The following is a 13514-nucleotide window of genomic DNA, read 5'->3' as shown; positions in this document are numbered from 1 at the left end:
AATTAATTAAATTATTTAACCGCTCTTAGCTATCAACTTTACGAGTAAAATTCACTGCATTTGAGCTTTTATCTAAAAATTAATATACAAAGGAAATGTGTATGTATGTTGTTTGTAGACCAAGCGGCTTGGCTATTGACAAGATTGTTGAAGAGGTCAAAAAAAGACTTCCTCCCTTGCCTCTGTATATTGGGCGTCCACTTGGATTTGATTCTGAACTTGAAGCGGCCAAATCACTTCTAGAGATCGATTCTAATGCCACATGTTTCATGTTGGGGATTCATGGAGATGGTGATGAAATAAGCATATTTGTTGCTGAGTTGTATAACAAGATTAGGCCTCATTTTGTAGATGCAAGCGTTCTTTCAAATGTCAGTGAGAAAACTAATAAAAGCGGTGGTGGCCTAGAAGATCTACAAATGACACTTCTTTCTGAGATGGGAGAGGAGGTAAAGTGTAAGATTGGAAGCACATTCAAAGGATCCTCTTAAATAAAACGAAGACTAGGCCAAAAAAGAGTCCTTCTGGTCTTGGATGATGTTGATAGTACACATCAACTGAATTCGCTAGCAGGAGGAATTGATTGGTTTGGTCCTGGTAGTAGGATCATTATAACAACAAGATATGAAGATGTGCTAGATGATCATGCTTTAAACAATGGTGTTGAGGTTAGGAAATATTGCATCACCAAAGGCAGTGGTTCTACTGTGAAGGAAGAAAATGTAGTGGGATTGGAGAAAGATTTTGAGATTGTGATTAATCAACTCAAGGAAGAAGATTCTCCTGGGAATGTTGTTTCCATTGTTGGCATGGGTGGGTTAGGCAAGACTACCCTTGCTCGAAAGATCTACAATAGCGATGAGGTCAAGAAGCTATTCCCTTGCCGTGCATGGGCAACTGTTTCCAAGGATTACAGAGAAAAAGAAGTTTATAAAAGCCTTCTCAACTGTCTGAAACCGTCCAGTTCCAAATTTAAGCTTGAAGATTCTAGTAAAGAGGAGCTGAAGGAGGAGGTGATGCAATGTTTGAAAGGGAAAAAGTATTTGGTAGTCTTGGATGATGTCTGGGACACAAGCTTGGTGTACTATAAAGGATTGTTTCACAAATAACAACAGTGGTGGCATGATACTATTAACTACACGTAATGATCAAGTGGCCTACTTTTCAAGGTCAAAGGATCTTCATCACAAGCTTTCCTTTATGAATGAAGAAGAAAGCTGGAAACTGTTCAGTCTTGAGGTGTTCTGCGGAGAAAAGTGTCCTCTGGAACTAGAACCTATTGGAAGATCAATTGCTAAAAGTTGTAAGGGTTTACCATTGGCTATCAAAACCATAGCCGGGTTTGTCTTGAAGAGGGAAAGATCAGAAGATGCATGGAAAGAAATTATGAATTTACTCCCTTATTGGTGTGTTACTGAGGACAAGGAAAGTAGTGAGGCGATGAAAGGGATTTTGAAGTTTAGCTATGATGATTTGCCCAACAAATTGAAGCCCTGCTTCTTGTATCTTGGAATCTTTCCTGCAGATGATGAGATTCGAGTGAGAGACTTAATCCACCTGTGGATGGCAGAAGGGTTCATAGAGCAAATTCAAACTGGAAGATCAGAAGAAGCACCACCAGAACCTGAAGATATTGGTGAGCAATACTTGAAGGAGCTAGTGGATCGTAACTTGGTACAAGTAGCAAAGAGAAGGAGTGATGGCAAAGGCGTGAAAACATGTCACATCCATGATCTCATCCGGCAACTCTGCATTTCAGAGAGCAATAATAGAAACAACAGTGCTTGTAGATTTTTCTTTCCCAACAACATAGGATCCTATGCATGTTCAGTAACATGTAATCAATCATGCACTCGCTCGCTGCTCATTTATGGAGATGCAAGAGGGTGGTCACATCATATTCCAAAAAACTGCCGAGTTAATGTGCTATATCTTGCAAAATGGTGGGTAATCGCTACAGCAACAGAGAAAGAGTACTTGAAAACATTGAAACATATCAGGTACTTGAGAATGGACTATTTTTATGGATATAATAAGTTTCCGAGCGTAGAAACTTTACATATATCTGAATATTTTCTTAAGGAGTTTAGTATTGGGGGGTGGAAGCAACTGAGACATCTTCATTGTGAACTTTGCATGAATTTATTAGTAGATGAAAAACAAGGAGTAAAAGATAAAATGCAGAATGTCCAAACCCTATGTTATGTGTATGCCGATTCACATCTAGAGTCCTTACTCGACAATGGCTACTTTCCCAACTTGAGAACACTTGGTTTAGTGATCATTGAAGACCCATATTCATTTTCGGAGCCTGTAGAGGAAAACTTAAGGAGCCTGCATCGCCTAAACAATCTACGTAAGCTGAAACTTAAGTCTAATCTAGGGTTTCAACGAGTTGCATTAGATGAAATTACATTTCCCTCAAATCTAATCAAGATTACATTGTCAGGCTTTCAGATTTTGGATTCCATAGACATGAAAATCTTGGGACGAATTCCCAGACTTGAAGTTTTAAAATTAGAAGATGTAAATTGTATGGAAATCCTTGATTGTGGTAGTGATAGGAGCTTTCCGCGGCTTCAAGTGTTTATAATGATACATGTGATTGTAGAACGTCTTACCTTAGAAGATAGTGCAATGCCTTGCCTTCGACGTTCGGTCTTCCATAAGTATTTACAATGTCATAGACATGTATGCTATTTAACCTGGACTATTTGTAGAATGTGTGCAAAGACTCTAATACCATGTCATGATACCACTCATCCCAAAAGCTTCAGCTGATGAGAAAAGGTAATACTAATGATTATATCTCTAATACTTCCTAAACCTCCATTATTGTATGAATATTCCATTAGCTCCTCATATTTTTCCTTTAATCAATCCTCTTCATGCAAGTTCTTTTTTATGCTTCTGCCAATGTGAATTGGCATAGGATTGGATCAATTAATTAATGGAGGATCTATTTCCTTATTGTTTTTATATCTAATCGTTAATAAACATGATAGATGAATAATAAAATAATAATTTATAAAATAAAAGATAAATTTTATAATTAAATAATATATAAAAAATTAATTTATAATTAAAATTAAATAAAAATTATTTAATAATTATTAAAAAATAAAAAAAATTTATTATGGAATCATTTAATGGTCCAAACATTAGCGTTATGAAATCCTTTGCCATGTGAATCATTCCTAACATGTATGATCATGTAATTGCATTGTATTGTAATTTCGTATTTTGATCATGTATGTAATATTGCATTGTTTTTCTTTTGAATGATACTTTTTAGCATTTATTTTGGTATTTTAATTCCTCGAGCACATTTGTATTATGATTCTTTGTTTCATTGAATATGTATGTTCTGGTGAGTGTTCGAATGACATGTAATTCCTTAGCTTTTATTGTTATAAAAACTCATTCATGGCTAAGATTCATAATCACCACTCCATCATATGTCTGTTTTGATATATATCAGTTTATCTTGACCCGAAAAACATATTGTTTTGTACTAGGACGATGATATAGCACACCTCAGAATATCACTATTTAAAATAAGTCATCATAATAATTTATGCCGGCAGAATCTGGCATAACTAATTTAGATATATTGTTTAAATTTTCAACAATTTTTTAGCATAAAAATATAAGTATTTATTTTGTCTTAAAATAATTTTATTTAGAAATGTAATTATCTTATATTAAAATTTGTTAAAAATTTATTTATTTACCATATATGTTAAAAAAGTGACTAAGAACTTTGAAAAGATTAATCTGTACGTAAATAAATTTTGAAAATCTTAAAAATAATAAAAATATATTAAAGACTAAAGAATTTAATTTAAAATTAGTTGAAAACAAATTTGAACGATACTCCAAAAAATAATGTAAGGAATTAGCTATTGCCAAACACCTCATTACTTTATCACTTATTCCAAGTTTAAAAAGAAAAAAAAAACATTTAATATAATTATTAGAGGACTCTCCAAGTCAATCCACCAGAGGTAATAAGCAGCTTCTCCATAGCAAATAAAGAACGCATAAATAAAGCAAGCAATGCTTATAATAAGTCATAGTATGTTTTTTTATACATAATGTAAGTGCAAATTGCAATTAAAATATTTAGAATTGCAACTACAAAGAAACTCGCTCCGAGTTTATTTGGTTAATCACTTCATTGATCACCTAATCTCCGTTTCTATATACATTGCTCTTTCTTTTGTTGACTCGTGATTATTATTCCAATTACGATTAAGCCTAGCATTATCGCAAATTACCATGGCAGGTTCATCATCAGATCATGATGAAACACCGTTGTCATATTTCAAGTATGATGTTTTTCTGAGCTTCAGAGGCCACACAAGACGCGAATTCACAGACGCACTCTATCATGCTTTGGTCAACAAAAGAATCGAGACTTTCAGAGATAGCGAGAAGCTCAGAATAGGTGAGGAACTTGAAGGTGCTCTTGTTGAAGCAATTGAAAGATCAAGGATGTCAATTCTTATACTGTGTGACGAGTATCCAACTTCCAAGTGGTGCCTTGATGAACTCGTCAAGATCATGGAGTGTTCCGGCAACGGAACAAGGCGACCTGTGTTACCGGTCTATTTCCGCGTGGCAAAATCAGATGTGCAGTTTCAGAAAAATAAGTATGAAACAGCCATGGCTGATCATGAAGAAAAAGGAAGAAACAACCACAAGCTGGAAGCATGGAAGTCAGCGTTGTCTGAAGTAGGCAAGATTTATGGTCAACGCTGTGATCACAAAACGTGAGTAGTTATTTACTTTGTACACAAAGCTTTTTAAATGTTTATACATGCTTTTGAGTTCTGATTTTCAATTGTATATGATCATCACTGTTTGATATACCTGTAATTACCTAAAATTATACGAGTTTGTTTAATTTCTTTTAAAAATAACATAGATATATTTATCAATAGATTAAAACTAAATGTTATATCTTTATTTTTAAACGTTTAGTTAAAAGTATTTCTTAGAGAATTACTTATTTTGATGTTCAAGGGACTAAATTTTGGTTTAACCCAATTTTACTGAGTTTACTGAGATCTGAGTTAATAATGAGTTAAGAAGGGAATAAAAAAGAACTTTTGTTTTTCAATGCATTAATAATCTATTTAATATTAAAACATTCTACTTCCATAAGTGCTTATTTAAGTTATCCGTTAGTGAGACAACATTTTTTTATTATGTTTTGATCTTTGTTAATTCCAATGTAAAATCAATTCAATTATTTTGCTTTCATTCTCTTATTTAATAGTAGTATATATATTTGTATAAAAAAAGAGAAATTAAAATAAAAAGAAAAGGAAAAGTCTAGGGGCCATCAGTTTGGTTGAATTTTGGCCAGCATGTAACCAACAGAGAAAGGTGAGTCATTGGATGAAATCTCACACTAATCACACACCATTAGATCATCATTGATGGCTATTTGATGGCTACCAATCACAAAAGTTGCTGGCCCCTAGCATTGCTCAAAAGAAAATGTGTTTGTATGTTTGTTGCAGAGCATGGGGAGAGGCTATTGACAACATTGTTGAAGAGGTCACAACAAGGCTTCCTCCTCCGCCTCTGTATATCGACCGTCCACTTGGATGTGATTCTGAACTTGAGGAGGCAAAATCAATTCTAGAGATTGGTTCTCATGCTACCTGTTTCATGCTGGGAATTCATGGAGATGGTGACGAAATAAGCAAATTTGTTGCAGAGCTGTATAACAAGATTAGGCCTCACTTTGTAACTGCAAGTTTTCTTTCCAATATCAGTGAGAAAACAAATGAAAGTGGTGGTGGCCTAGAACATCTACAAGAAACTCTTCTTTCTGAGATGGGAGAGGAGGTCAGGACTAAGATTGGAAGCACATTCAAAGGATCCTCTGAAATAAAACGAAGACTAGGCCAAAAAAGAGTTCTTCTGGTTTTGGATGATGTTGATAGTATACAACAACTGGATTCACTAGCTAGAAGAACTGATTGGTTTGGTCCTGGTAGTAGGATCATTATAACAACAAGATATGAAGATGTGCTAGATGATCATATTTTGAACAATGGTGTTGAGGTTAAGAAATATTGCATCACTGAAGGAAGTAGTTCTACTGTGAAGGAAGAAAATGTAGTGGGATTGGAGAAAGATTTTGAAATTGTGATTAATCAACTCAAGGAAGAAGGTTCTCCTGGGAATGTTGTTTCCATTGTTGGCATGGGTGGGTTAGGCAAGACCACCCTTGCTCGAAAGATCTACAATAGCGATGAGGTGAAGATGTTATTCCCTTGCCGTGCATGGGCAACTGTGTCGAAGGATTACAGTGGAAAGGAAGTTTTTAAGAGCCTTCTCAAGTGTCTGAAGCCATCTGCATCTAAATTTGAAGATTCAAGTAGTGAAGAGGAGCTAAAGCAGAAGGTAAAGAAATGTCTGAAAGGAAAAAAGTACTTGGTAGTCCTTGATGATGTTTGGGACAGTAAAGCATGGCGCACTATAAAGAATTGTTTCCCAGAAAACAACAATGGTGGCATGATACTAGTAACTACTCGGAATGATCAGATGGCCTATGTTTCAGAGTCAAAGGAACCTCATCACAAGCTTTCCTTTATGGATAAAGAAAGAAGTTGGGAACTGTTTCACAAGGAGGTTTTCTGCAGAAGAAATTGTCCTCCTGAGCTAGAATCTATTGGCAGATCAATTGTTGAAACTTGCAAGGGTTTACCATTGGCTATCAAAACAACAGCTGGGCTTGTTGCAAAGAGGGAGAGGTCAGAGGATGCATGGGAAGAAATCATGAATTTACTCCCTTATTGGAGTGTTGCTGATGAGGATAGTAGTGAGGAGATGATGGAGCTTTTGAAGTTTAGCTATGATGATTTGCCCAACAAAATGAAGCCATGCTTTCTATATCTTGGGGTGTTTCCTGAAGATGAAGAGATTTGGGTGAGAGACTTAATTCGTCTATGGATAGCAGAAGGGTTCATAGAGCCAATCCAAACTGGAAGATCAAAATCACCACCACAACTTGAAGATATCGGTGAGCAATACTTGAAGGAGCTAGTGGATCGTAACTTGGTACAAGTGGCAAAGAGAAGGAGTGATGGCAAAGGCGTGAAAATATGTCAGATCCATGATCTCTTCCGGGAATTGTGCATATCAGAGAGCAACAAACCTGATAACAACAATAACAATGCTCGTAGACTGTCCTTTCCTGGGGATACAGGATCCTATTCATGTTTACTAACATGTAATCAATCATGCACTTGTTCCTTGTTCGTTTATGGAGATGATACACAAGAGTGGCCACATCATATTCCAGAAGATTGCAGAGTTAATGTGATATATTTTGCAGATGGGTTCACAGATCTAAATGAGTATTTCAAGGAGTTGAAAAGTCTTAAGTTCTTGAAAATGTTCTACTTTGAATCATATGAGTTATGTAAGCTTCAGAGTTTAAAAACGTGTCATGTGATGATGATCATTGAGAAAGACCTAAGTATTGGGAGGTTAAAGCAACTGAGACATCTTCGTTGTGAAAATGGCTTGAATTTATCAGTAGATGAAGAAGTAGTAAAAGATAAAATGCAGAATCTCCAAACACTATGTTATGTGTCTGCCGATTCGCAACTAGGGAGCTTACTCGACAATGGTTGCTTTCCCAACCTGAGAAAACTGGGTGTAAGTATAAATAAAGACCAAGGTTCACCTGAAGAAAACTTAAGGAGCCTGCACTGCCTAAACAACCTACGTAAGCTGGTACTTATGTTTGAAGAATGTTGGGTTCCATTAGATAGAATTGCATTTCCTTCAAATATTACCAAAATTTCCTTGTCAAGCTTTAAGGATTTGAAATCTAAAGATATGAATACCTTGGGACAAATTCCCAGCCTTCAGATTTTAAAACTGAGATTTGGAAGCTGTGAGGAAGAAACTCTTAATTGTGGTGCTGCTGGGAGCTTTCTGCGGCTTCAAGTGTTTATCATGGACGGTGTGAATATCACATGTCTTACATCAGAAGAAGGTGTGATGCCTCGTCTTCGCCGTGCCGTCTTCTATAACTGCCCTGACTTGAAGGAGGTTACTAAACAAATGCGTTCATTGGGTAGTAACTTGGAGTTTATAGAATATGATGTTAATCATGGTTTATCTCTTGGGTAGTAACTTGTAGTTTGCAGAGTATGATGATGATGTTTGATCTCTGAGGCATTAACTATCAATGTCTTCGTGCTATTTAATTTCCTTTTCATGCAAGTTAGTTCTTTTCTATACCGTTGCTAAGGTGAATCGTTCTAACTTGTGGTCCTGTAATGTAGTGTGAACCTGTAATATTACACGGTTTTTCTTTCTTCTCTTATAATCAGAAAATAACATTTCGATTTGTCAAATATATATTAATATTTTTAATTATTTAAAATTTTATAATTATTTTTATATATAATTTTGATGTAAAACATAAATAAAAAATATATAATTAATAGATAAATAATATATAAAATTAATTTTTTTAATATATATAAATTATAATTTATTAATATAAAATTATGAAACAAATAGGTCTTTGACCTTTTGTCCGGACATTTTTGTCTCTGACTATTGAAAAATACTTTTAAGTTTCTGACCTTCACAAAATTTAGACGAATCAGCTCTTGACAGAAGCATTTGGACGGATCATTTCTGACAGAGGTATTTGAACGGAGGGACTGATCCGTTCAAATTTTGAGAAGATCTGAAATTTAAAAATATTTTTCAATAATCACTACAAAAATGTCTGCAGAACAAATAGGTCTCCTTTTCTCATATTTTTATTATTTGGACTAGCTGTGACAACTCGGCTCACTTCTAACCCTCCTCTCAGCCTGGTATCTTTAAGATAGAAGACTTGTATAGATAGACTCTCCAAGTCAATCGACACCTGGTAAGCAGCTGCTCCGTATAGCAAATAAATAATGCATAAAGAAGCGATCTGAAATTGAAGTATTGTATGTTTAATTTTCAATTAATTATACTAAAAGAAACCTGCTCCGAGTTTATATTTGGTTGTAACTACTCTTGTGATTATTATTCCAGTTACGATTAAGCGTAGCGTTAAAGACTGTTACATGGCAGCTTCACCATCAGATCACGATTCAACAGCATTGTCATATTTCAAGTATGATGTTTTTCTGAGCTTCAGAGGCCACACAAGATGCGAATTCACAGACGCACTCTATCATGCTTTGGTCAACAAAAGAATCGAGACTTTCAGAGATAGCGAGAAGCTCAGAATAGGCCAGGAACTGGAAGGTGCTCTTGTTGAAGCAATTGAAAGATCAAGGATGTCAATTCTTATACTGTGTGACGAGTATCCAACTTCCAAGTGGTGCCTTGATGAACTCGTCAAGATCATGGAGTGTTCCGGCAACGGAACAAAGCGACCGGTGTTACCGGTCTATTTCCGTGTGGCAAAATCAGATGTGCAGTTTCAGAAAAATAAGTATGAAACAGCCATGGCTGCTCATGAAGAAAAAGGAAGAAACAACCACAAGTTGGAAGCATGGAGGTCAGCGTTGTCTGAAGTAGGCAAGATTTATGGTCAACGCTGTGATCAGAAAACGTGAGTGGTTACTTACTTTTTTGTAGACAATGCTTTCTAAATGTTTATACTTTATACATGCTTCTGAATTCTGATTGTCAATTGTATATGATCATCACAGTTTGATATAGCGGTAATTACCTAAATTTATACCAGTTTGTTTCTTTTAAAAATAATATAAAAAAACATTTATAAAATAGATTAAGTCTAGATGTTATATCTTTATTTTTAAAAGTTTAGTTAAAAGAATTTCCTAGAGAATTACTTACTTTGATATCCAAGAGACAAAATTTTGATTAAACCCAATTTTACTGAGTTTACTCAGATATGACTTAACAATGAGTTAATAAGACAATAAAGAAAGAAAACTTATGATTTTCAATGCATTAATAATCTATTTAATATACAAAAAACTTTATGTTTTCTATTAAAACATTCCACTTCCATAAGTGCTTATTAAGTGCTGTGTTATTGGGACAGTGTTTTTTTATTATGTTTTGATCTTTGTTAGTTCCTTTGTAAAAGCATCTCAATTATTTTGCTATGATTCTCTTCCTTAATAGTAGTATATATATTTGTATAAAAGAGGAGAAAATTAAACTAAAAAGAAAATGTTTATGTATGTTCGTTGCAGAGCATGGGGTGAGGCTATTGACAACATTGTTGAAGAGGTCACAAAAAGACTTCCTCCTTTGCCTCTGTATATCGACCGTCCACTTGGATGTGATTCTGAACTTGAGGAGGCAAAATCACTTCTAGAGATTGGTTCTCATGTTACCTGTTTCATGCTGGGAATTCATGGAGATGGTGATGAAATAAGCAAATTTGTTGCGGAGCTGTATAACAAGATTAGGCCTCACTTTGTAACTGCAAGTTTTCTTTCCAATATCAGTGAGAAGACAAATGAAAGTGGTGGTGGCCTAGAACATCTACAAGAGACTCTTCTTTCTGAGATGGGAGAGGAGGTCAGGACTAAGATTGGAAGCACATTCAAAGGATCCTCTGAAATAAAACAAAGACTAGGCCGAAAAAGAGTTCTTCTGGTTTTGGATGATGTTGATAGTATACAACAACTGGATTCACTAGCTAGAAGAACTGATTGGTTTGGTCCTGGTAGTAGGATCATTATAACAACAAGATATGAAGATGTGCTAGATGATCATATTTTGAACAATGGTGTTGAGGTTAAGAAATATTGCATCGCTGAAGGAAGTAGTTCTACTGTGAAGGAAGAAAATGTAGTGGGATTGGAGAAAGATTTTGAAATTGTGATTAATCAACTCAAGGAAGAAGATTCTCCTGGGAATGTTGTTTCCATTGTTGGCATGGGTGGGTTAGGAAAGACTACCCTTGCTCGAAAGATCTACAATAGCGATGAGGTGAAGATGTTATTCCCTTGCCGTGCATGGGCAACTGTTTCCAAGGATTACAGTGGAAAGGAAGTTTTTAAAAGCCTTCTCAAGTGTCTGAAGCCGTCTGCATCTAAATTTGAAGATTCAAGCAGTGAAGAGGAGCTAAAGCAGAAGGTGAAGAAATGTCTGAAAGGAAAAAAGTACTTGGTAGTCCTTGATGATGTTTGGGACAGTAAAGCATGGCGCACTATAAAGAATTGTTTCCCAGAAAACAACAATGGTGGCATGATACTAGTAACTACTCGTAATGATCAGGTGGCTTATGTTTCAGAGTCAAAGAAACCTCATCACAAGCTTTCCTTTATGGATAAAGAAAGAAGTTGGGAACTGTTTCACAAGGAGGTTTTCTGCAGAAGAAATTGTCCTCCTGAGCTAGAATCTATTGGCAGATCAATTGTTGAAACTTGCAAGGGTTTACCATTGGCTATCAAAACCACAGCTGGGCTTGTTGCAAAGAGGGAGAGGTCAGAGGATGCATGGGAAGAAATCATGAATTTACTGCCTTATTGGAGTGTTGCTGATGAGGATAGTAGTGAGGAGATGATGGAGCTTTTGAAGTTTAGCTATGATGATTTGCCCAACAAAATGAAGCCATGCTTTCTATATCTTGGGGTGTTTCCTGAAGATGAAGAGATTTGGGTGAGAGACTTAATCCGTCTATGGATAGCAGAAGGGTTCATAGAGCCAATCCAAACTGGAAGATCAAAATCACCACCACAACTTGAAGATATCGGTGAGCAATACTTGAAGGAGCTAGTGGATCGTAACTTGGTACAAGTGGCGAACAGGAGGAGTGATGGCAAAGGCGTGAAAACATGTCAGATCCATGATCTCTTCCGGGAATTGTGCATATCAGAGAGCAACAAACCGGATAACAACATTAAAAGTGCTGGTAGACTGTCCTTTCCTGGGGATATAGGATCCTATTCATGTTTAGTAACATGTAATCAATCATGCACTTGTTCCTTGTTCGTTTATGATGGTACACGAGAGTGGCCACATTATATTCCAGAAGATTGCCGAGTTAATGTGATATATTTTGCATATGGGTACACATATCTAAATGAGTATTTGAAGGAGTTGGAAAGTCTCAAGTTCTTGAAAATGTTCCTCTGTGAATCATACGAGTTATGTAAGCTTCAGAGTTTAAAAACGTGTCATGTGATGATCTTTAAGAAAGACCTAAGTATTGGGAGGTTAAAGCAACTGAGACATCTTCGTTGTGGAACTGAGTTGAATTTATCAGTAGATGAAGAAGTAGTAAAAGATAAAATGCAGAATCTCCAAACACTATGTTATGTGTCTGCCGATTCACAACTAGGGAGCTTACTCGACAATGGTTGCTTTCCCAACCTGAGAAAACTGGGTGTAAGTATAAATAAAGACCAAGGTTCAGCTGACGAAAACTTAAGGAGCCTGTACTGCCTAAACAACCTACGTAAGCTGGTACTTATATTTGGAGATGGTTGTGTTACATTAGATAGAATTGCATTTCCTTCAAATATTACCAAAATTTCCTTGTCAAGCTTTAAAGATTTGAAATCTAAAGATATGAATACCTTGGGACAAATTCCCAGCCTTCAGATTTTAAAACTGATATATGGAAGCTGTGAGGAAGAAACTCTTAATTGTGGTGCTGCTGGGAGCTTTCTGCGGCTTCAATTGTTTATCATGGACAGTGTGGATATCACATGTCTTACATCAGAAGAAGGTGTGATGCCTCGCCTTCGCCGTGCAGTCTTCTATAACTGCCCTGACTTAAAGGAGGTTACTAAACAAATGCGTTCATTGGGTAGTAACTTGGAGTTTATAGAATATGATGTTAATCATCGTTTATCTCTTGGGGGTAGTAACTTGTAGTTTGCAGAGTATGATGATGATGTTTGATCTCTGAGGCATTGACTGTCAATGTCTTGGTGCTATTTAATTACCTTTTGATGCAAGTTAGTTCTTTTCTATATGGTTGCTAAGATGAATCATTCTAACTTGTGGTCCTGTAATGTAGTGTGATTGTGTGAACCTGTAATATTACACGGTTTTTCTTTCTTCTCCTTTTTTTCCTCTGTATTTTGTTATTTTAATTCCTTGAGCACATTTGTATTATACTTCTCTGTCACATTGAACATGCTCTGTTGAGAGTGTGAGTGACATGTAATCTGCCTTTGTACTATAAACATGCACAAAATTACCAACAAGAACAGCAATTGGAGATGATAAGTTTCTAACATTCCTTACTCTAGGCATGATATGAAGTAAACAATATAGTATTCACTTTCACTATATCTGTCTATACTATATACCAATTCTAACTTCAAACTCTTTCCAATTGTAGCAAATTGAAGGGATGAGAAGTAGTTAAAAAGAAGAGATGGCAAGAAGTTGATTATTTATTGTATGTTAAGACTAACTGAATAGAGTTTGTACTAGAAAACCAACTTGTCATAAACAATTATGTCCACGTTCATCTCACACTAATATTAATTTTAATATCAACTTGTTAGAAGTAAGGATTAAAATATCAGTAG

At 35.6% G+C, this 13514-nt stretch overlaps 3 protein-coding genes across 5 annotated transcripts; all 3 read left to right on the top strand.

The window, feature by feature from the left end:
• Positions 1-95: 95 nt before the first annotated feature.
• On the top strand, positions 96-2753 carry LOC148577137 (putative disease resistance RPP13-like protein 3). The gene is made up of 4 exons (XM_088502841.1): positions 96-456; positions 571-1013; positions 1051-2658; positions 2721-2753. Exons 1-4 carry the CDS (start codon positions 96-98, stop codon positions 2751-2753), a joined length of 2445 nt encoding a protein of 814 aa, XP_088358967.1.
• A 1332-nt stretch (positions 2754-4085) lies between these two features.
• LOC148577136 (disease resistance protein RPP13-like) lies at positions 4086-8392 on the top strand. The gene is made up of 2 exons (XM_088501509.1): positions 4086-4775; positions 5532-8392. The coding sequence occupies exons 1-2, from the start codon at positions 4282-4284 to the stop codon at positions 8161-8163; spliced, it is 3126 nt and encodes a 1041-aa protein (XP_088357635.1). The 5' UTR covers positions 4086-4281; the 3' UTR covers positions 8164-8392.
• Positions 8393-8825: 433 nt separating this feature from the next.
• On the top strand, positions 8826-13200 carry LOC148577135 (disease resistance protein RPP13-like). 3 transcript variants are annotated; one of them, XM_088501497.1, is made up of 3 exons: positions 8826-8920; positions 9073-9598; positions 10212-13200. In XM_088501497.1, the coding sequence occupies exons 2-3, from the start codon at positions 9105-9107 to the stop codon at positions 12847-12849; spliced, it is 3132 nt and encodes a 1043-aa protein (XP_088357623.1). In that variant the 5' UTR covers positions 8826-8920; positions 9073-9104; the 3' UTR covers positions 12850-13200. The 3 variants fall into 3 exon arrangements, with proteins under 3 accessions (XP_088357623.1, XP_088357621.1, XP_088357622.1); XM_088501495.1 differs by having other exon boundaries at positions 8858-8984; XM_088501496.1 differs by lacking the exon at positions 8826-8920 and having other exon boundaries at positions 8992-9598; positions 10212-13040.
• Positions 13201-13514: the final 314 nt, after the last annotated feature.

Source organism: Arachis ipaensis, chromosome B1 (genome assembly GCF_059453495.1).
Source record: "Arachis ipaensis isolate K30076 ecotype BB chromosome B1, ASM5945349v1, whole genome shotgun sequence".
In the NCBI taxonomy this organism is placed as follows: Eukaryota; Viridiplantae; Streptophyta; class Magnoliopsida; order Fabales; family Fabaceae; genus Arachis; species Arachis ipaensis.
This window is presented reverse-complemented; position numbering and strand designations above follow the sequence as displayed.

Coding starts and splice junctions, on each gene's coding strand:
- LOC148577137 (XM_088502841.1), top strand. CDS start 96: ATGTGTATGTATGTTGTTTGTAGACCAAGCGGCTTGGCTATTGACAAG. Junction 457..570: donor GATGGGAGAGGAGGTAAAGT/GTAAGATTGGAA, acceptor TGAATTCGCTAG/CAGGAGGAATTGATTGGTTT. Junction 2,659..2,720: donor TGCCTTGCCTTCGACGTTCG/GTCTTCCATAAG, acceptor GACTATTTGTAG/AATGTGTGCAAAGACTCTAA.
- LOC148577136 (XM_088501509.1), top strand. CDS start 4,282: ATGGCAGGTTCATCATCAGATCATGATGAAACACCGTTGTCATATTTC. Junction 4,776..5,531: donor CAACGCTGTGATCACAAAAC/GTGAGTAGTTAT, acceptor TGTTTGTTGCAG/AGCATGGGGAGAGGCTATTG.
- LOC148577135 (XM_088501497.1), top strand. CDS start 9,105: ATGGCAGCTTCACCATCAGATCACGATTCAACAGCATTGTCATATTTC. Junction 9,599..10,211: donor CAACGCTGTGATCAGAAAAC/GTGAGTGGTTAC, acceptor TGTTCGTTGCAG/AGCATGGGGTGAGGCTATTG.